This window comes from Dendrobates tinctorius, unplaced genomic scaffold (assembly GCF_039654945.1).
Source record: "Dendrobates tinctorius isolate UK_male_01 unplaced genomic scaffold, ASM3965494v1 ptg000074l, whole genome shotgun sequence".
Lineage (NCBI taxonomy): Eukaryota > Metazoa > Chordata > Amphibia > Anura > Dendrobatidae > Dendrobates > Dendrobates tinctorius.
Genome location: NW_027361742.1, coordinates 5,759,560 through 5,777,149, shown reverse-complemented (window position 1 = coordinate 5,777,149; position 17,590 = coordinate 5,759,560). Strand labels below are relative to the sequence as shown.

The 17,590-nt window shown below is 41.1% G+C and overlaps 1 protein-coding gene across 2 annotated transcripts in view; it reads right to left on the bottom strand.

Annotated features, from left to right (window-relative positions):
* KCNT2 (potassium sodium-activated channel subfamily T member 2) overlaps nt 1-17,590 on the bottom strand; it is a 1,782,840-nt gene that overhangs the window by 733,650 nt on the left and 1,031,600 nt on the right. For both annotated transcript variants that reach the window (XM_073582885.1, XM_073582886.1), the window contains exons 7-8: nt 16,898-16,981; nt 15,028-15,122 (exon numbers count right to left, since the gene is read on the bottom strand). In XM_073582885.1, the coding sequence (XP_073438986.1) occupies nt 15,028-15,122; nt 16,898-16,981 (179 nt within the window). The remainder of the gene's footprint in view (nt 1-15,027; nt 15,123-16,897; nt 16,982-17,590) is intronic.

Here is a 17,590-nt window from a genome sequence, read left to right as displayed (position 1 = left end):
TGCCTCCTGAGACATATATTTTGAATGTGTACGCTATCCATACATCTTATCCGGGGATACGGTACCCTTTCTAACCCCCTGCAATCAAGTGCAATCCATACTGGGCCTAACACCGTCTGAGCCTGCCTCCTGAGATATATATTTTGAATGTGTACGCTATCCATACATGTTATCCGGGGAAACGGTACCCTTTCTAACCTTTGTGCAATCACGTGCAATCCATACTGGGCCTAACACCGTCTGAGCCTGCCTCCTGAGACATATATTTTGAATGTGTACGCTATCCATACATGTTATCCGGGGATACGGTACCCTTTCTAACCTTTGTGCAATCACGTGCAATCCATACTGGGCCTAACACCGTCTGAGCCTGCCTCCTGAGACATATATTTTGAATGTGTACGCTATCCATACATGTTATCCGGGGAAACGGTACCCTTTCTAACCTTTGTGCAATCACGTGCAATCCATACTGGGCCTAACACCGTCTGAGCCTGCCTCCTGAGACATATATTTTGAATGTGTACGCTATCCATACATGTCATCCGGGGATACGGTACCCTTTCTAACCTTTGTGCAATCACGTGCAATCCATACTGGGCCTAACACCGTCTGAGCCTGCCTCCTGAGACATATATTTTGAATGTGTACGCTATCCATACATGTTATCCGGGAATACGGTACCCTTTCTAACCTTTGTGCAATCACGTGCAATCCATACTGGGCCTAACACCGTCTGAGCCTGCCTCCTGAGACATATATTTTGAATGTGTACGCTATCCATACATGTTATCTGGGGATACGGTACCCTTTCTAACCTTTGTGCAATCACGTGCAATCCATACTGGGCCTAACACCGTCTGAGCCTGCCTCCTGAGACATATATTTTGAATGTGTACGCTATCCATACATGTTATCCGGGGAAACGGTACCCTTTCTAACCTTTGTGCAATCACGTGCAATCCATACTGGGCCTAACACCGTCTGAGCCTGCCTCCTGAGACATATATTTTGAATGTGTACGCTATCCATACATGTTATCTGGGGAAACGGTACCCTTTCTAACCTTTGTGCAATCACGTGCAATCCATACTGGGCCTAACACCGTCTGAGCCTGCCTCCTGAGACATATATTTTGAATGTGTACGCTATCCATACATGTTATCCGGGGATACGGTACCCTTTCTAACCTTTGTGCAATCACGTGCAATCCATACTGGGCCTAACACCGTCTGAGAATGATAGATGGGGCCCACCATACACTGGAACATTCCAAAGGTGGACATCAGACACTGGAGCAGCATTTACAGGGCCCATTATACACTAGAGCATTAGAAATGGGGTCCATTATGTTTGGAGCATTATTTGGGCCCATAAGACAGTAGAGCTTCATCCATGGGGACCAACATATACTGTAGCATTATGTGGAGCTCATATACTGTTTCAAACATTATATGGGACCAATGATTCTCTATGGAGAAATAGATGGGCCTCGTCATGAGATGTAAAAAGTGAGGTATTTTTCATTGTACTATACCGCTATTTCTCTGCCGTATCGGAGCATGATGAGTTGTGGTATGTGTTAAAGGGGCACTCTTTCGCCCAGGGCACATGAAAACCTGGAGCCAGCCCTCCCCCCCCCACAGTCTGTAGCCAAATAACCCCCATTTTTCAGTGCGTAACTTGTATTATGAAGTTAATTAAGGTTGACAAGCTTAAGTAAGAATAATTGATGCTTTTGGAATTCAAATGGGCACTGTTGGTGTGTTTCCTGTCCTCCTCTCACTGCCGACTTTTATTCCCCATTGACTTACATTGGGTTTCGTGTTTCGGGACGACCCCGACTTTTCCCTATAATCGGACGATCTTGCTCGACCCGACTTTTGGAAAAGTCGGTTTTCACGAAACGAAACGCGACCCTAAAAAACCAAAAGTCGCTCAACTCTAGCCCTGACATTTTCCCTATTTTATCCATTTATTGCCATGCAAGTAAAAGTAATCCTCACCTGTTGGCCATAAATCCATAATAAGAAGGTCACTTGATGATTCCCGACTCAGAAATGTGACCGCTCATCACTGCAGCCTAACACACTGAGAGTAGCATGAGAACCTGACTGCAGTGATGAGCGATTTCATCATTTTTAACAAACAGGCAAAGGAAAACAGACAACTGTGAGATAGTGTTATTGTTATGGTAAGGGGCCAACATCCATTAAGATTTCCAGCCTATTAACATCAGCTCACAGCTGTCTGTGTAGCCTTTACTGGTTATTAAAAAGGAGGACCCAAAAACAATGATGTACGGTCTCCCCTATTTTTAATAACTAGTAAAAGCTAAATATATAGCTGTGGGCTGATCTTAAAAGGCTGGGAAAGGGCCATGGATATTGGCCCCCTTCAGGACAAGTAACACCAGTCCTCAACCGGTCAAGAAATGGCGCAATCATTAGATGTGCCAATTCTGATACTTAACCTTGGCTCTTCCTGCTTGTCCTGGGGTAATGGTAACCGGAGTAATTGTTTTTGGAGTTGAGGTCAGCTTTGTATTGTCACCTGACATCAAGCAAATATGTCAGTAATGGAGAAGCGTCCATCAGACACTCCCATTACTAACCCAGTAAGTTAAAGAAAAAAATACACACACACCGGAAAAATCATTTTATTTAAATAAAGACTCCAACACACATTCCCTGGTTACCCATTTAATAATAAAAAAATTATCTGCAGATCCGAGGACATCCAACTAGGTCCCATGTTATCCATCCACTTTCTCACAGGTGATCCCATCAGTAACATAATCGCCCAAGAGCCATTACCATATGGCTACAGTGGTTATTCAAGGTAGTTGCTCACGGGCGATTACATGATGCCCGTGATAATTGACAGCGTGTAACCTCTGCAAGCTCTCTCTTGCTGTTCTTGCTCACAGTGATGACGTGACTGCAAATAAACAGTATTGTGCAAAACTATTCAACCCCCTGAAGTATTTATTTTGTAGAGCCTCCTTTTGCAGCAATTGCAGCTGCAAGTAACTTTGGATAAGACTCCATGAGCTTTCCACATCTTGTTACTAGATTTTTGTCTATTCCTCAAGGTAAAACTGCTCCAGCTCATTCAAGGTAACATAGTAACATAACATAGTAACATAGTTTTGAAGGCTGAAGGAAGACCTTATGTCCATCCAGTTCAGCCTATTTTTAGTGCAGCTGTTCTGCATTGTTGATCCTGGGGAAGGCAAAAAACCCACTGAGTAGAAGCCAATTTTCTCCATAGGGAAAAAAATTCCTTCCCCTAAGCTGGGTCAACCATCTACCTACAATATTCTGTTATTCGTAACCTTCTATACTGTTACTCACAAGAAAAGCATCCATTCCTTTCTTAAATTCATTCAGTGAGTTGGCCATCACCATTTCTTCCTCAGGAAGAGAATTCCAGAGCCTCACTCTGGTGATGGTGATGGTTTCATGTTTCCATCCCTCAGTGTGTCTGGAATACAGTTACTGACTACTCAGCCATCCAATCTAGCACAGGGGCATGCTGAAGCTGTCGATGCTGTGATTGATAGGGCAGTCATCCACTCTGGTGCAGGGGCATACTGAGTTGTCAGTGTGTTGATTGACAGCTCAACTGTCCAATTTGAGACTGGGAGGCGCAGGCTGTCTCCAAGTGTTCATTATCCCAGGTGATTTCCAAGCTACTTGACATAGCTGTTTCTTCCACACCCCTGACAGACATATATTCAGCAAAGTGTGGTTTGTTCTCTCTGTGCCTTGCATTCTGTGTTAATCTTTCATTGCCTGACCTTGGACCTCGTTCTGACCATCTGTCTGTTTGCTTCTGACCTTGGACTCCTTGACTATCCTGACTCATTTCTGAGTCAGTAACTACAAGTGACTGAGAAATGACTAGCATCACATTATGTCTGTCCGATATGTTTTTTTTCACTAGTATGGATCCTGTTCACACACTTTTTGACCAGGTGGTGAATTTGATGCAGATGAGTCAGGATCTTGCTAAGGAATGACAGAGTCTGAATTCATTGCAATATCAGTTGCAGAGTCAGATAAATAATTTGATGAAGATCCCCTATAGCCCTTGTAGATGACCATCGAATGAGTACTTTAGGGATGTGTCATCGCAGCTATTAGCTACAGTGATGTGAGCTCGGATGCATGCTTCAGCACATATAGTGCTGAGAGCGTTATTTGGCCATTTCAGGGCCGGGTTTTATGAGAAGTCATAAGAGATGGGTGGGAATTACCGCTCACATATCCCAACCCCAGGGGCATGGTTTGTCTAATAAAATGGAGGCCGGATAGCTCATTCAATATCTGTGGTTAGAGGTGTGGAGACCTCCATTGAGGGTCTGCTGAAGACACTGATCTGTGTGGGTGGACCCGCTGTACCATATGGACTGTTAATTTTTCTGTTTGCCACTTTGTTCTGAAAAAGGCTGTTCATTTGTTTTCCTATCCAGAGCAGTTTATGCCATTTTAGAAAACTTGCTTGGACATTTCAGCAATACCGCTTCCTGTGCCTACCTCAACTGCAGCAGAGTGAGTACAAATCCCTACACCCTCCACTGCCAGCAGTGACTGTTACATCTGTATCCTCTGATACACAGCTGGTCTCCCCAAACCTGTAATGGCCCTACCTGATACATTTTCAGGAGAGAAAGACAAGTTTAGGTAGAGCTGAAGGATATTTTTTACCCTACACCCCCGGTCATAAGGGGAGGAGTTCCAGATGGTGGGAATTATAATGTCTCTACTATAAGGGAGTCTGTTGTGAATTTTCTTTCTGGCCTCCCTCTGGTTATTACTGAAGGTAGTGGAGCTGGTCAGATCGACAAAGGGGTTGTGAGTTCTCTTTCTGGGCTCCCTCTTGTGGTTACTGGAGGTAATGGAGCTGATCTGATTGACAGAGGCTTGCCACCTGATAATGATGATGACGATTGGAGATCTGGGGTTTCAGATTGGGATTTAAGACAGCCGACTCCCTCTATCTCTGCTGGTGATTTGCTTCCTGTTCCTCTTGAGGTCTGATTTCTCCAGCTCTGTCCCTGCATGTTCAGCTAAGCGGTTTATTTGCTATTCTGTTTGCATTTGAACTGGTTTTGTCTATCTCTTCTTGGTGCGGGTCAGCCAGCTCCGGCTGGGGCTGTGCTGAATCACCGCCCATGTTACTGCTTGTGCCAGTTTGTTTTATCCCCTGTTAGATTGGTCTCTTTTTGCTCTGCTTTCAGAATACCAGAGTGCTGATATAGTGGGGGGCAAAGTCGTGTGACTTCAGTGTTTTTTGCATCAGATGTGTTGGACTTTTTGCAGGGTTTTTTGAGTAATTGCAGACAGTGTCTTTCCTTTCCTGTCCTGTCTAGTCAGTGTGGGCCCCATCATTTGCTCAGTCTATTTTCCTGCCTGTGTTTGTGTTTTCATCTTGTCTCACCGACAATATATGTTTGGGGGCTATCTATTCCTTTGAGGTCTGCTCTGGGGCAGTTTAGATTTCCCCTTTCTTGCTTTAGGCTTAGTTAGCTCTCCGGCTGTGCCGTGGCATCTAGGATCATTGTAGGTATGCTCCACGGCTACTGCTAGTTGTGTGGATAGGATCAGGGGTCTGCAATCTGCTTAGGTACCAACCTCTCTGATTTTCTGTGGCTTAGCCTGGACCTGCTCTCCTCCTCGGTGACCCATTCATAACAGGAGTCCTCAGATCTGTTCATTTTCATTGCCCTCACAAGCCCAAGAATAATTTTCTGTTGACACCTTTTGTGACAGTTTCATTCTAATACAGGACAAACCCAAAAGGATCCAGGTCACTGTGGCTAAGATCATGAACCTGGCACAGGGAAAAGGTCGCAGAGCTGAAGACTACTGTACTGAGTTCTAGCAGTGGTCCACTGAAGTTCTATGGAACGATGCTGCTCTCAGGTGCCAGTTACAATTTGGATGGTAGTTGACAGATTCAGCAAACAAGCTCATGTTGTTCCTTTGTCAGGTTTACCTAATGCAGGGATACTCTCGGGGTTGTTTATTTCTCATATTGTAAGGTTATGTACGATCCCTCTGAGCATTGTGTCTGACTGATTGCAATTTGTCTCTAAATTCTGGAAAGCTTTTTGTAGTAAAGTCAGGATTGACTTGGAATTTTCATCTGCTTACCATCCTCAGGCTGTGAGGAGAAATCTATCTTTGAAACAAATTTTAAGATGCTTTGTGGCAGCTTAGCAGAATGCCTGGTCTTCATTTTTATCTCTCGCTGAGTTTGCTTTTAAGGAGCTGAAACTCCTAAACCCTTCACCCAATTTTAATGTGGATACCCTCAAATGAAAGCTGAAAGTCTGAACTTCAACTGCATCTGAATTGTTATGTTTTAAATTCATTGTGGTAATGTCTAGAACCAAAATTAGAAAAATGTTGTCTCTGTCCAAATATATATGGACCTAACTGTATTACACTTATGTTAGAGATTTAAAAATAGCTTTAACCCCTTTTCGACATCGGGCGTAAATGTACATCAATGTCGGACTCCCTCCCTTTGATGTGGGAGCCGGGGCTGAGCCCACATCTTTACCGGCACACCAGCTGTTTAGAACAGTTGACATGTGCCTCAAGCAGCCACAAGTGGAATCGCGATCCACCCACATCTGTCAACCCGTTAAATGCCGCTATCAATCTATGCTTCCGAAATTCCACCCATTGGTGACCCAGTCACGTGATCACAGGTGACTGATGGGTTGGCATGACAATCAGAGGTCTCTAGCAGACCTCTATGGTTGTCACTGCTGGATTTCTATGAGCGCCACCCGGTGGACAGCGCTCATAGCAAGTGAGCAATTCTGCTATATACAGGCAATCTGATAATCGCCTGTATGTAGCAGAGCCAATCGGATTATAGCAGCTTCTAGCCTCACATGGAGACTATTGAGCATGCCAAAAGTAAAAAAAGTTTTTAAAATTATTTTAAAAAATTACAAAAATATAAAAGTTCAAATCACACCCCATTCGCCCCATTAAAAAAAAATTAAAAAATCAAACATACACATATTTGGTATCGCCACGTTCAGAATCACCCGATCTATAAAGATAAAAAAAATAACCTGATTGCTAAACGGCGTAACGTGAAAAAAAAGTCAAAAAGCTAGAATTACTTTTTTTGGTTGCCGCAACATTGCGTTAAAATGCAATAACGGGCAAGCAAAAGATCGTATCTGCAACAAAATGGTATCATTAAACTGTCAGTTCAGTGTGCAAAAATAAGTCCTCATTTAACTCGAGATCATGAAAAATGAATACGCTGTGGGTATCGGAAGTGACACATTTTGTTTTTAAACAAACTTTGGAATTTTTTTTTACCACTTAGATAAAAAAGAACCTAGACATGTTTGGTGTCTATGAACTCGACCTGGAGAATCATAATGGCAGGTCAGTTTAAGCATTTAGTGACCATGGTGAAAAAAAAACTGTAGGATCGCACTTTTTTTGAAATTTCAACGCACTTGGAATTTTGTTTCCACTTTCCAGTAAACGTTATGGTGTCATTCAAAAGTACATACTGTACAACTTAAAACAACACAATGTAACTCCAAATCAGTCACACATCTCTGAAATCAACCTGTCCGGTTATGAAGCAGCACAGATTGGGAAACAATGTCTTCTGCTATTGTGCAAATGCAACAGACAACAGGTGGAAATGATAGGCAATTAGCAAGACAACAGCTATAAAGGACTGGTTCCGCATGGGGTAACCACAGACTATTTCTCTGTTCTCATCCTATTCGGCTGTTGCTTTGGTCATTTTGGCTTCTTTTTATTGCTGTCACCTCTAGAGGTATTGTACTGTAGCATGAGGCGATGCCTACAACCCACTGATGTAGTGCAGTCATCCAGGATGGCACATCAATGCGAGCTGTGGCAAGAAGGGTAGCTGTGTCTGTCAGCAAAGTGTTCAGTGCATGGCATAGATACCAGGATACAGGCTAGTACACCTGGAGATGTGGAGGGGGCCAAAGAAGGGCAACAACCCATCAGCAAGACAGCTACCCCTCCTTTATGCAAGGAGAAACAGGAGACAGATACCAGGATACAGGCTAGTACACCAGGAGATGTGGAGGGGGCCAAAGAAGGGCAACAACCCATCAGCAAGACAGCTACCCCTTCCTTTATGCAAGGAGAATCAGGAGCAGTACCAGAGCATAGCAAAATGACCTCAATCAGGCCACTAGCAATCATGTGTCTACTCAAATTGTCAGAGACAGACTCCATGAGAGTGGAATGAGGGCCCAGCATCCACAAGTGGGTGTTGTGCTTGCAGCCCATCACCATGCAGGTTGATTGGCATTTGTCAGAGAACACCAAGATTGGCAGAAATTGACGCTCTGTTCTCTTCACGGATGAGAGCAGGTTCAACTGAGTACATATGACAGAGTCTGGAAATGCTGTGGAGAACATTCTGCTGTTTGCAACATCCTCCAGCATGACTGGTTTGGCAGTGGGTCAGTACTGATGAGGGAACGCACATCTATCCATATGGTAGTCAGAGGTACCCTGACTGCCATTAGGTACTGGAATGAGATCCTAAAACCCATTGTGAGACCATATGCAAGTGCACTGGGCCCTGGGTTGCTTATGATGCATGACAATGCTAGGCCTCATGCAGCTGAAGTGTCAGCAGTTCCTGCATGATGAAGGCATTGATGTTATGGACTGGCCTGCCCATTTCCCAGACCTGAATCCAATCGATCACATCTGGGACATGATGTCTCATTCCATTCACCAATACCACGTTGCACATCAGACTGTTCTGGAGTTGACTGATGCTTTAATCCAGGTCTGGGAGGAGATCCATCAGGAATACATCCACCACCTCATTAGGAACATGCCCAGGCATTGTAGGGAGGTCATAGAGACACATGGAGGTCACACACATTATTGAGCATCATTTCCTTAACTTGTGGCAATTTCACTGAAGTTGGATCAGCCTGTAATTGGATTTTCCACTTTGATTTTGAGTATCATTCCAAATCCAGACCTTCATGGGATATTAACCCCTTAAGGCCCCAAGGGTGGTTTGCACGTTCATGACCGGGCCAATTTTTACAATTCTGACCACTGTCCCTTTATGAGGTAATAACTCTGAAACGCTTCCATGGATCCCGTAGATTCTGACACTGTTTTCTTGTGACATATTATACTTCATGTTAGTGGTAAAATTTCATTCAAATAACTTGGGTTTATTTGTGAAAACAATGGAAATTTGGTGAAAATTTTGAAAATTTCGCAATTTTCCAACTTTGAATTTTTATGCCCTTAAATCACAGAGATACAGCACACAAAAAACTTGATAAGTAACATTTCCCACATGTTTACTTTACATCAGCACAATTTTGGAACCAAAATTTTTTTTTGTTAGGAAGTTATAAGGGTTAAAAATTGACCAGCGATTTCTCATTTTTGCAACACCATTTTATTTTTACGGATCACATCACATTTGAAGCCACTTTGAGGGGTCTATATGATAAAAAATACCCAAAAGTGACACCATTCTAAAAACTGCACTCCTTAAGGTGCTCAAAACCACATTCAAGAAGTTTATTAACCCTTTAGGTGCGTCACAGGAATTTTTTGAATATTTAAAAAAAATGAACATTTAACTTTTTTTCACAAAAAAAATACTTCAGGTTCAATTTTTTTATTTTACCAAGGGTAACAGGAGAAATTGGACTGCAAAAGTTATTGCGCAATTTGTCCTGAGTACACTGATACCTGATATGTGGGGGGGGACCACTGATTTGGCGCATGGCATACCTCAGAAGGGAAGGAGCGCCGTTTGACTTTTTCAATGCAAAATTGGCTGGAATTCAGATCGGACGCCATGTCGCGTTTGGAGAGCCCCTGATGTATCTAAACAGTGGAAACCCCCCACAAGTGACCCCATTTTGGAAACTAGACCCCCCAAGGAACTTATCTAGATAGGTGGTGAGAACTTTGAACCCACAAGGGCTTCACAGAAGTTTATAACATACAGCCGTACAATTAAAAAATCATATTTTTTCCACAAAAATGATCTTTTCACCCTCAATTCTTACTTTTCCAAGGGTAACAGGACCCTAAAAGTTATTGTGCAATTTGTCCTGAGTACGCTGATACCCCAAATGTTGGTGTAAATGACTGTTTGGGCGCATGGCAGACCTCGGAAGGGAATCAGCGCCATTTGACGTTTTTGGCTGGAATTGAGATCGGACACCATGTCGCAATTGGAAAACCCCTGATGTACCAAAACAGTGGAAACCCCTCACAAATGACCCCATTTTGGAAACTAGACCCCCCAAGGAACTTATCTAGATGTGTGGTGAGAACTTTGAACCCCCATGGGCTTCACAGAAGTTTATAACATACAGCCGTACAATTAAAAAATCATATTTTTTCCACAAAAATGATCTTTTCACCCTTAATTCTTATTTTTCCAAGGGTAACAGGACCCTAAAAGTTATTGTGCAACTTGTCCTGAGTGCGCTGATACCCCACATGTGGGGGTAAACCACTATTTGGGCGCATGGCAGAGCTCGGAAGGGAAGCAGCACCATTTGACGTTTTTGGAGTTTATAATGCCTGGGCATGAAAATAAAAAAATCGTATTTTTGCCACAAACATGATCTTTTAGTCCCCATTTTTTTTATTTTCCCAAGGGTAACAGGAGAAATTGGACCCCAAAAGTTGTTGTCCAATTTGTCCTGAGTACGCTGATACCTCATATGTGGGAGAAAACTACTGTATGGGCACACGTCGGGGCTCGGAAGGGAAGTAGTGACGTTTTGGAATGCAGACTTTGATGGAATGGTCTGCGGGTGTCATGTGCGTTTGGAGAGCCCCTGATGTGCCTAAAATATTGAAACTCCCCACAAGTGACCCCATTTTGGAAACTAGACCCCCCACGGAACTTATCTAGATGTTTGGTGAGCACTTTGAACCCCCAAGTGCTTCACAGAAGTTTATAACGCCTGGGCTTGAAAATAAAAAAATCATTTTTTTCCACAAAAATGATATTTTTGCCCCCAATTTTTTATTTTCCTAAGGGTAGCAGGAGAAATTGGACCCTAAAAGTTGTTTTGCAATTTGTCCTGAGTATGCTGATGCCCTATATTTGGGGGTAAAACACTGTTTGGGTGCATGGCAGAGCTTGGAAGGGAAGGAGCACCATTTGACTTTTTCAACGCAGAATTGGCTGGAATTGAGATCAGACGCCATGTTGCATTTGGAGAGCACCTGATGTGCCGAAACAGTGGAAACCCCCAATTCTAACTCCAACCCTAACCCAAACACACCCCTAACCCTAATCTCAGCCCTAGCCCTAGCCCTAACCCTAGCCCTAGCTCTAAACCTAGCACTAATGGGAAAATGGAAATAAATACAATTTCTTTTAATTTTATTATTTTTCCCTTACTAAGGGGGTGATAACGGGGGGTTTGATTTACTAGTTATGGCGGTTTTTATGTTTGGCAGCTGTCACACGCTAAAATATGCTTTTTATTGAAAAATAGTTTTTGCACCACCACATATTGAGAGCTATAATTTTTCCGTATTTTGACCCACCGAGTCATCTGAGGTCTTATTCTTTGCAGGATGAGTTGACGTTTTTATTGGTACCATTTTCGGGCACGTCACATTTTTTGATCGCTTTTTATTCCGATTTTTGGGACGCAGAATGAACAAAAACCAGCGTTTCATGAATTTCTTTTGGGGGGTGCGTTTACACCGCTCCGCGTGCGGTAAAATTGATAAAGCGGTTTTATTCTTCGGGTCAGTACGGTTACAGCGATACCGCATTTAGGTCTTTTTTATGTTTTGTCGGTTTTATGCAATGAAAACTATTTTATATGAAAAATAATTATTTTTGCATCGCTTTATTCTGCGAGCTATAACTTTTATATTTTTTTGCGGATGATGCTGTATCGTGGCTCATTTTTTGCGGGACAAGCTGACGTTTTCAGTGTTACCATGGATATTTATATGCGTCTTTTTGATCGCGCGTTATTGCACTTTTTGTTCGGTGGTATGATAATAAATCATTATTTTTTGCTTTGTTTTTTATTTTTATTTTTTAAGGGGTTCGCTAAAGGGGTTAACTAATGGGACAGTTTTATAGGGCAGGTCGTTACGGACGCGGCGATGCCAAATATGTGTACATTTATTGTTTTGGTTTTTTTTATTTTCAAAAAATGAATTTATTGGGGAATATTTTTTTTTTTTACTAATTTATTTAGCGATTTTTTAAAAATTATTTTTAAACTTTTTTTTTTAACCTTATTATATTGTCCCAGGTGGGACATCACTGTCCTGTGACAGATCGCTGATCTGTCACATCACAGATCACTGTGACAGATCAGCGATCTGTCACAGGCAGTGCAGCAGGCTTCCTCGTGCCTGCGCTTTGCAGGCAGTGAGGAAGTCAGTTCCCTACAGGCCCCCGAAGGTCCCCGTCGCCATCTTGGATCCGGGGGCCTGTAGGGAAAGAGTCCCCCGCAGCAGCGCTGCACATTGCGCTACCATGGGGGGCTCAGGGAAGCACGGAGGGAGCCCCCTCCCTGCCGATGCTTCCCTTTAACCCCCGGTACACCGCGATCGTGTTTGATCGCGGTGTGCAAGGGGTTAACGTGTCGGGGGCGGTCCGTGACCGCCCCTGACACATTGTTCCGGGTGTCAGCTGTGATAATCAGCTGACACCCGGCCACGATCAGCGGCGCTCACCACGTGAGCGCAGCTGATCGCTATGACGTACTCTCCCATCCCTGGGAATTAAGTCCCAGGGCACATGGACGGGATAGTAGGTCATATGGCAGTAAGGGGTTAATTTTGATTTACAGTGATCATTTTTTGCTTTATTGATCGCAATGCATGCTATTATCTAATGAATAAAGATTTACCAATGGCATATTTCATTCAGTGATATCTAGGATGTGGTATTTAAGTGTTCCTTTAATTTTTTGAGCAATGTATTTTTATAACGGTTGTAGGTCTGATTTTTACTGTATATAAAGTTTAAACTCCAAATCTGTAGCTATGGTTTGTAAAACTCACCCATGCTTAACTAAAATGCAGAAAAGATAAAGATTAATTACATTTTGTTTAATTTAATTACTAATCAAACTTTGCAAAGTTATGCATTTTTTAATATCCTCCATTACCCAATTTTTCTTCCTTTTCTCCCAAATACCATCCTGAAACTACAGTTTTATCTGCTTACAAACACTTTCCTTCTCTGAGCATGGGGCAGGGAATGAGAGAGGCTCTCACATGGAGAGTGTTTTAAACAGTGTTTGAATACACATTCTTGCTAGAGCAGCAACTCACATCAGGTAGACGATTCAGCACTTTCAGCTTGGTGTTTGAGAAAGAGAAGGAAACCAAATTAGGTAATTAATTATTTCACGAATGCAATCTTTGCGTAAACTGATCAATAATTAAATTACAAGAAAAGTATAAAATTGAAGGAATCTGGTGTCACAAATCAAATGTGGGGTATCTTCAGGCTGTCTTAACACATTAATATTCTAACTTCAGTTAGGTCAATCTTTCTTGTGGTGACAATACTGTTAACTGTGCTATTTATTTGGTTATAGAGCATTTAAGCTCTAAAGTATTAACTATATTAGCGCAAAGAAATGTTTAAACTGAATGATACTATGTTTTTACAATATGGAGGTAACTTAAAAATATAGGAAAGTGTAAATTCTCAGGGTTAGCCTGAGAAATGAGTCCCTAGTTTGCTGATTAGGCATATTTTTGGGCTTTTGACAATTACATGAATATATTATTTGGTCACTGAATAAACCATAAGGAAGGTGTCAATTGAGATACTGCATCTCGATAGACACCTCAGTGTTGCAAAAAATGGTTTGTTAAGGCAGAAATAACAATACGCAATGTAATTGCTCTCTTTAGGCAATGTTAATACTGATTTTAACAGCCTGTTAGAATAAAAAAGATGCACTGTAGAGAACAACAGAAATTGCAGTTGCAATTCCACGCCTATCCAGAGTTCAAAACTAGAGAAACATAAACTTAAAATATAAAGTTAAAAAAATAAAAATATTACATTTAACATTTTAGATTAGTAAATAAATAGAGATGGGTTGACTCGTGTATGTATGGGTTCATCAGGTTCAGTCGAACTTGACAAAAACATTTGCTTTGGGTACCAGAATGCAGGAAACACCTGCTCTGATCGGAGGTAAATTTACACATTACATAGCGCTGCAAATCCTATGCTGTCAAGTTTACCATTGATCAGGTGTCGACTGATGAGATGAATACTGCTTTCATCAGCTTACACACCTGATCTCGCTGAAAGCAGCAAGAGCAAGCGTCGCTGATGAGAGTAATCACCAGCCGGTGCTTGTACATAGTAATAAAGATGTTAGTGTGATATGTAATTAGTGCAGTGCATGTGTAGTTTTCTGTACTTAAATTCTGTCTCTTTGCCTGGCTCTTCACCTGCTTGGGGACACCTCTGTTTTTGATAACCAGCCAAGATAAAGCTGATAGCTGAGGGGTACAGTCCAGGCAATTAGGTAGCCTGTCCTTTTGGGGTGTATTTTTTTATAGTGCTGGACAACCATCCTGATCTAATATGGGCGTGACCCATAGACTGTAAGCATAGCACTACACATATCAGTGTGACTTGCACCTTAAACTAGAATTATCCATGTACGGTATATTTATAATATTAATGAACCTGGTGCGCTGCATCAAAAGGGACTTTAGTGATGTGACCAAGTATTGCTAAGTATGGCTGTTTTTTCTGTGATTTTTTTTTATCTATGTCCTTTTGTTGTAATTTGGTTATACAATAACAGCAATTATTTTAATTTTATTCTGTTTATTAAGAAATGAAATTAATTCTTCTCTGCCTCTATTAATGGCTCCAGCAATGCAGAAATATTACTGTTCATTTTAATAAGTGTTCTGGGCACAATTATATACAATTACATATGATACATGTTATCAATAAAGCCAATAATTAACTTACCAAGTAAAGATGAGACATAACAGAGTTGATATTAAAATTAAAACTTGATTAAACATTGCAGACTGTGTTCTTTGTATTGCTCGGTGCAGATCATTCTGAAATATGCCAGAAAACAATAATCATATCACAAACAACATGGTACCAATCTGATTCTATGCACAACTTCTTGTAATTATAGGACCAGATCAGGTTAGGGGTTACAGGTTTACACAGGGCGAGGACAGTGCAGCAGAGAACATTACAAGCTTACAGCATCACATTTACAATCTCACTACATTTCACTATTTTTTTTATATTTATTGTTTTGTATGGGGAATATATTAAAAATCATTAGATTCCACAATTTTTTCTGTATTGCTGCCATAACATACTTACAAGAAATTATTTTATTTTAAACAAAACATTATAAAAACTAAAGTTTTATTTGTTTTTTGTTTTTGTCATCTTTTGGGGATGGGAGTGAGAGTGGAATTTTTTTTAACAGTTTTCAACATGATGGTGGTTCACTAAAACTGCAAAACCAGATACAATCAAATGTGGTTATATCACGTAAATAAGATTGCTCTCTGCCCAAACTGATATTTTATTTCTGGAATCTATTCCAGTTTTGGGCAAAAATAAAGTAAGAAAATTGAGCCTTCAAAAATTATTTACAAAGCACGGAGGAATAAGAGTTGTTCTGTAGCTCAGAAAAAAGGCACTAGGCCATGCAGCTAAGCCTCACTCATTTTATTTAAAGGGGTGTTCTCATGTTTATAAGTTATTTTCTATCCAAGGGAAAGGGGATTACTTTCCAAGAAATGCCATCTGACAGCCATTGCCCCCATCAGTCCTGAGAACCGGGCCTATAAAGCGCCCTGGCTAAATTGAGCAGAGGTCAATGGTGCACACTATTGCACTATTCATTCTTTAATCCGTAATGGGAGTTCCGGAGATCGCCGAGCGCTGCACTTGACTGATCTCTGATGCTCCTATTAAAATAAATGGAGAGGTAGTGTGCATGATCGACCTCTGCTCCATTCAGCCAGGGTTCATCGGGATTGGAGGGGACAATGGCTTTTGGACCCCCAGCAATAAGAAAGTTTTCCACTCTCCTTTGAATAGGAGATAACTTTTACTTTTTGCTAGTCGGAAACAGTCGTTCTAGCCCATACTACTAAATGGCAAAGACATTTATATGGGTACTTGCCCGGTTTGAGTTCAGAGAGTCTAAGTATATAGATATGGCATTTTAACATGCCAGCCTTAATATTTTTATTTCAGCATTTATGATATAATTCTGCTATATAGAAGGTAACCATAAACCACTGATGAATAATAAGACATTAATTGTTCTATCTCTCTATTTTGGCAACTAATATCATGCAATTGTTTCTGCATCAGGGGATATAAGCTTAACTTTATGTATCTAGCTGGAAGGAGTTATTGCAATTGTAAGGCCCTATTCTCTTAATTTGATGTCTGCGGTGGTCCCGAAATCTGACATCAACAACAGCATCTACCACCCACCTAAACACATCAATGACACCTAATTGAAATGCAAATATATATCTATATACTTTATTTTGTTTCTTAACTTTAGCCTATTACTGCATAATATAATTCTGTCTCCACTTTCATCCTTGGAGAATTGCATATTTTTTTCTTCATTTGTTTTTTTTTATTCCAGAGCATAAACCTGGACTGGTGAACCAAAAGCAGACTGTAACATTTTTATATTATAATACGATAGTTTACTTCCTTTATCCCGTTTATGCATTTCATTATTATTATTGCTGTGTTCTTTTGCTTTCTATATCTTTTTAAAATTGTATTAACGGTACTATTTCAGATAAATGGATAACCGTAATGTCTCATATTTAAAACTTACAATCATATTCTCTAAGGCATGTTTTGCCAGCCAACAATTCAGGAAAACAGGAACAAATAAATCCCTTAAAGGAGGCCAAAAGATCTGCCAAGGAAACAAAACAATGTTTAATTTCTTTTTGTATGCATGTAGAAACAAATGGAAAAAGTGTAGCAAAAAATATAGAAGTGATCAATCAGAATGACAGTTATGGATACTTCGGTAGTATCAAATAGAACATTTCTGAAAAATGTTAATTATACTTCACACTAAAGCTCTATAACTTATATGTTACTGTATGTACGCTGATATTATTAGTGTTCCATCATTCAATAGTGTAAAAACACTAGTATGCTATTTATTAAGCTTGCTTATATAGCACCAACACATTTCACAGCACTTTACAGACATTGCTATAATTCACTATCCCCATTGCTAATCACAAACTAAATTCTATGGGCTCAATGCACCATTGCAATTCCGCTAGTTTCTTAAGGGCCTGTCACACTAAGTGATATCGCTAGCAATATTGCTATAACTTGTGATGTTATAGCGATATTGCTAGCGATATCGGTGTGTCTGATACTTACCTACGACCCGCTCCCCCGCTGGTTATCGCTGATCGCGCGAGAACGTCCAGGACCGCTTTTCGTCGTCAGCTTCCTGCTGTGACGACGAGCGACGCGTGGAGCCGGGCGGGAGGACGCAGGATCA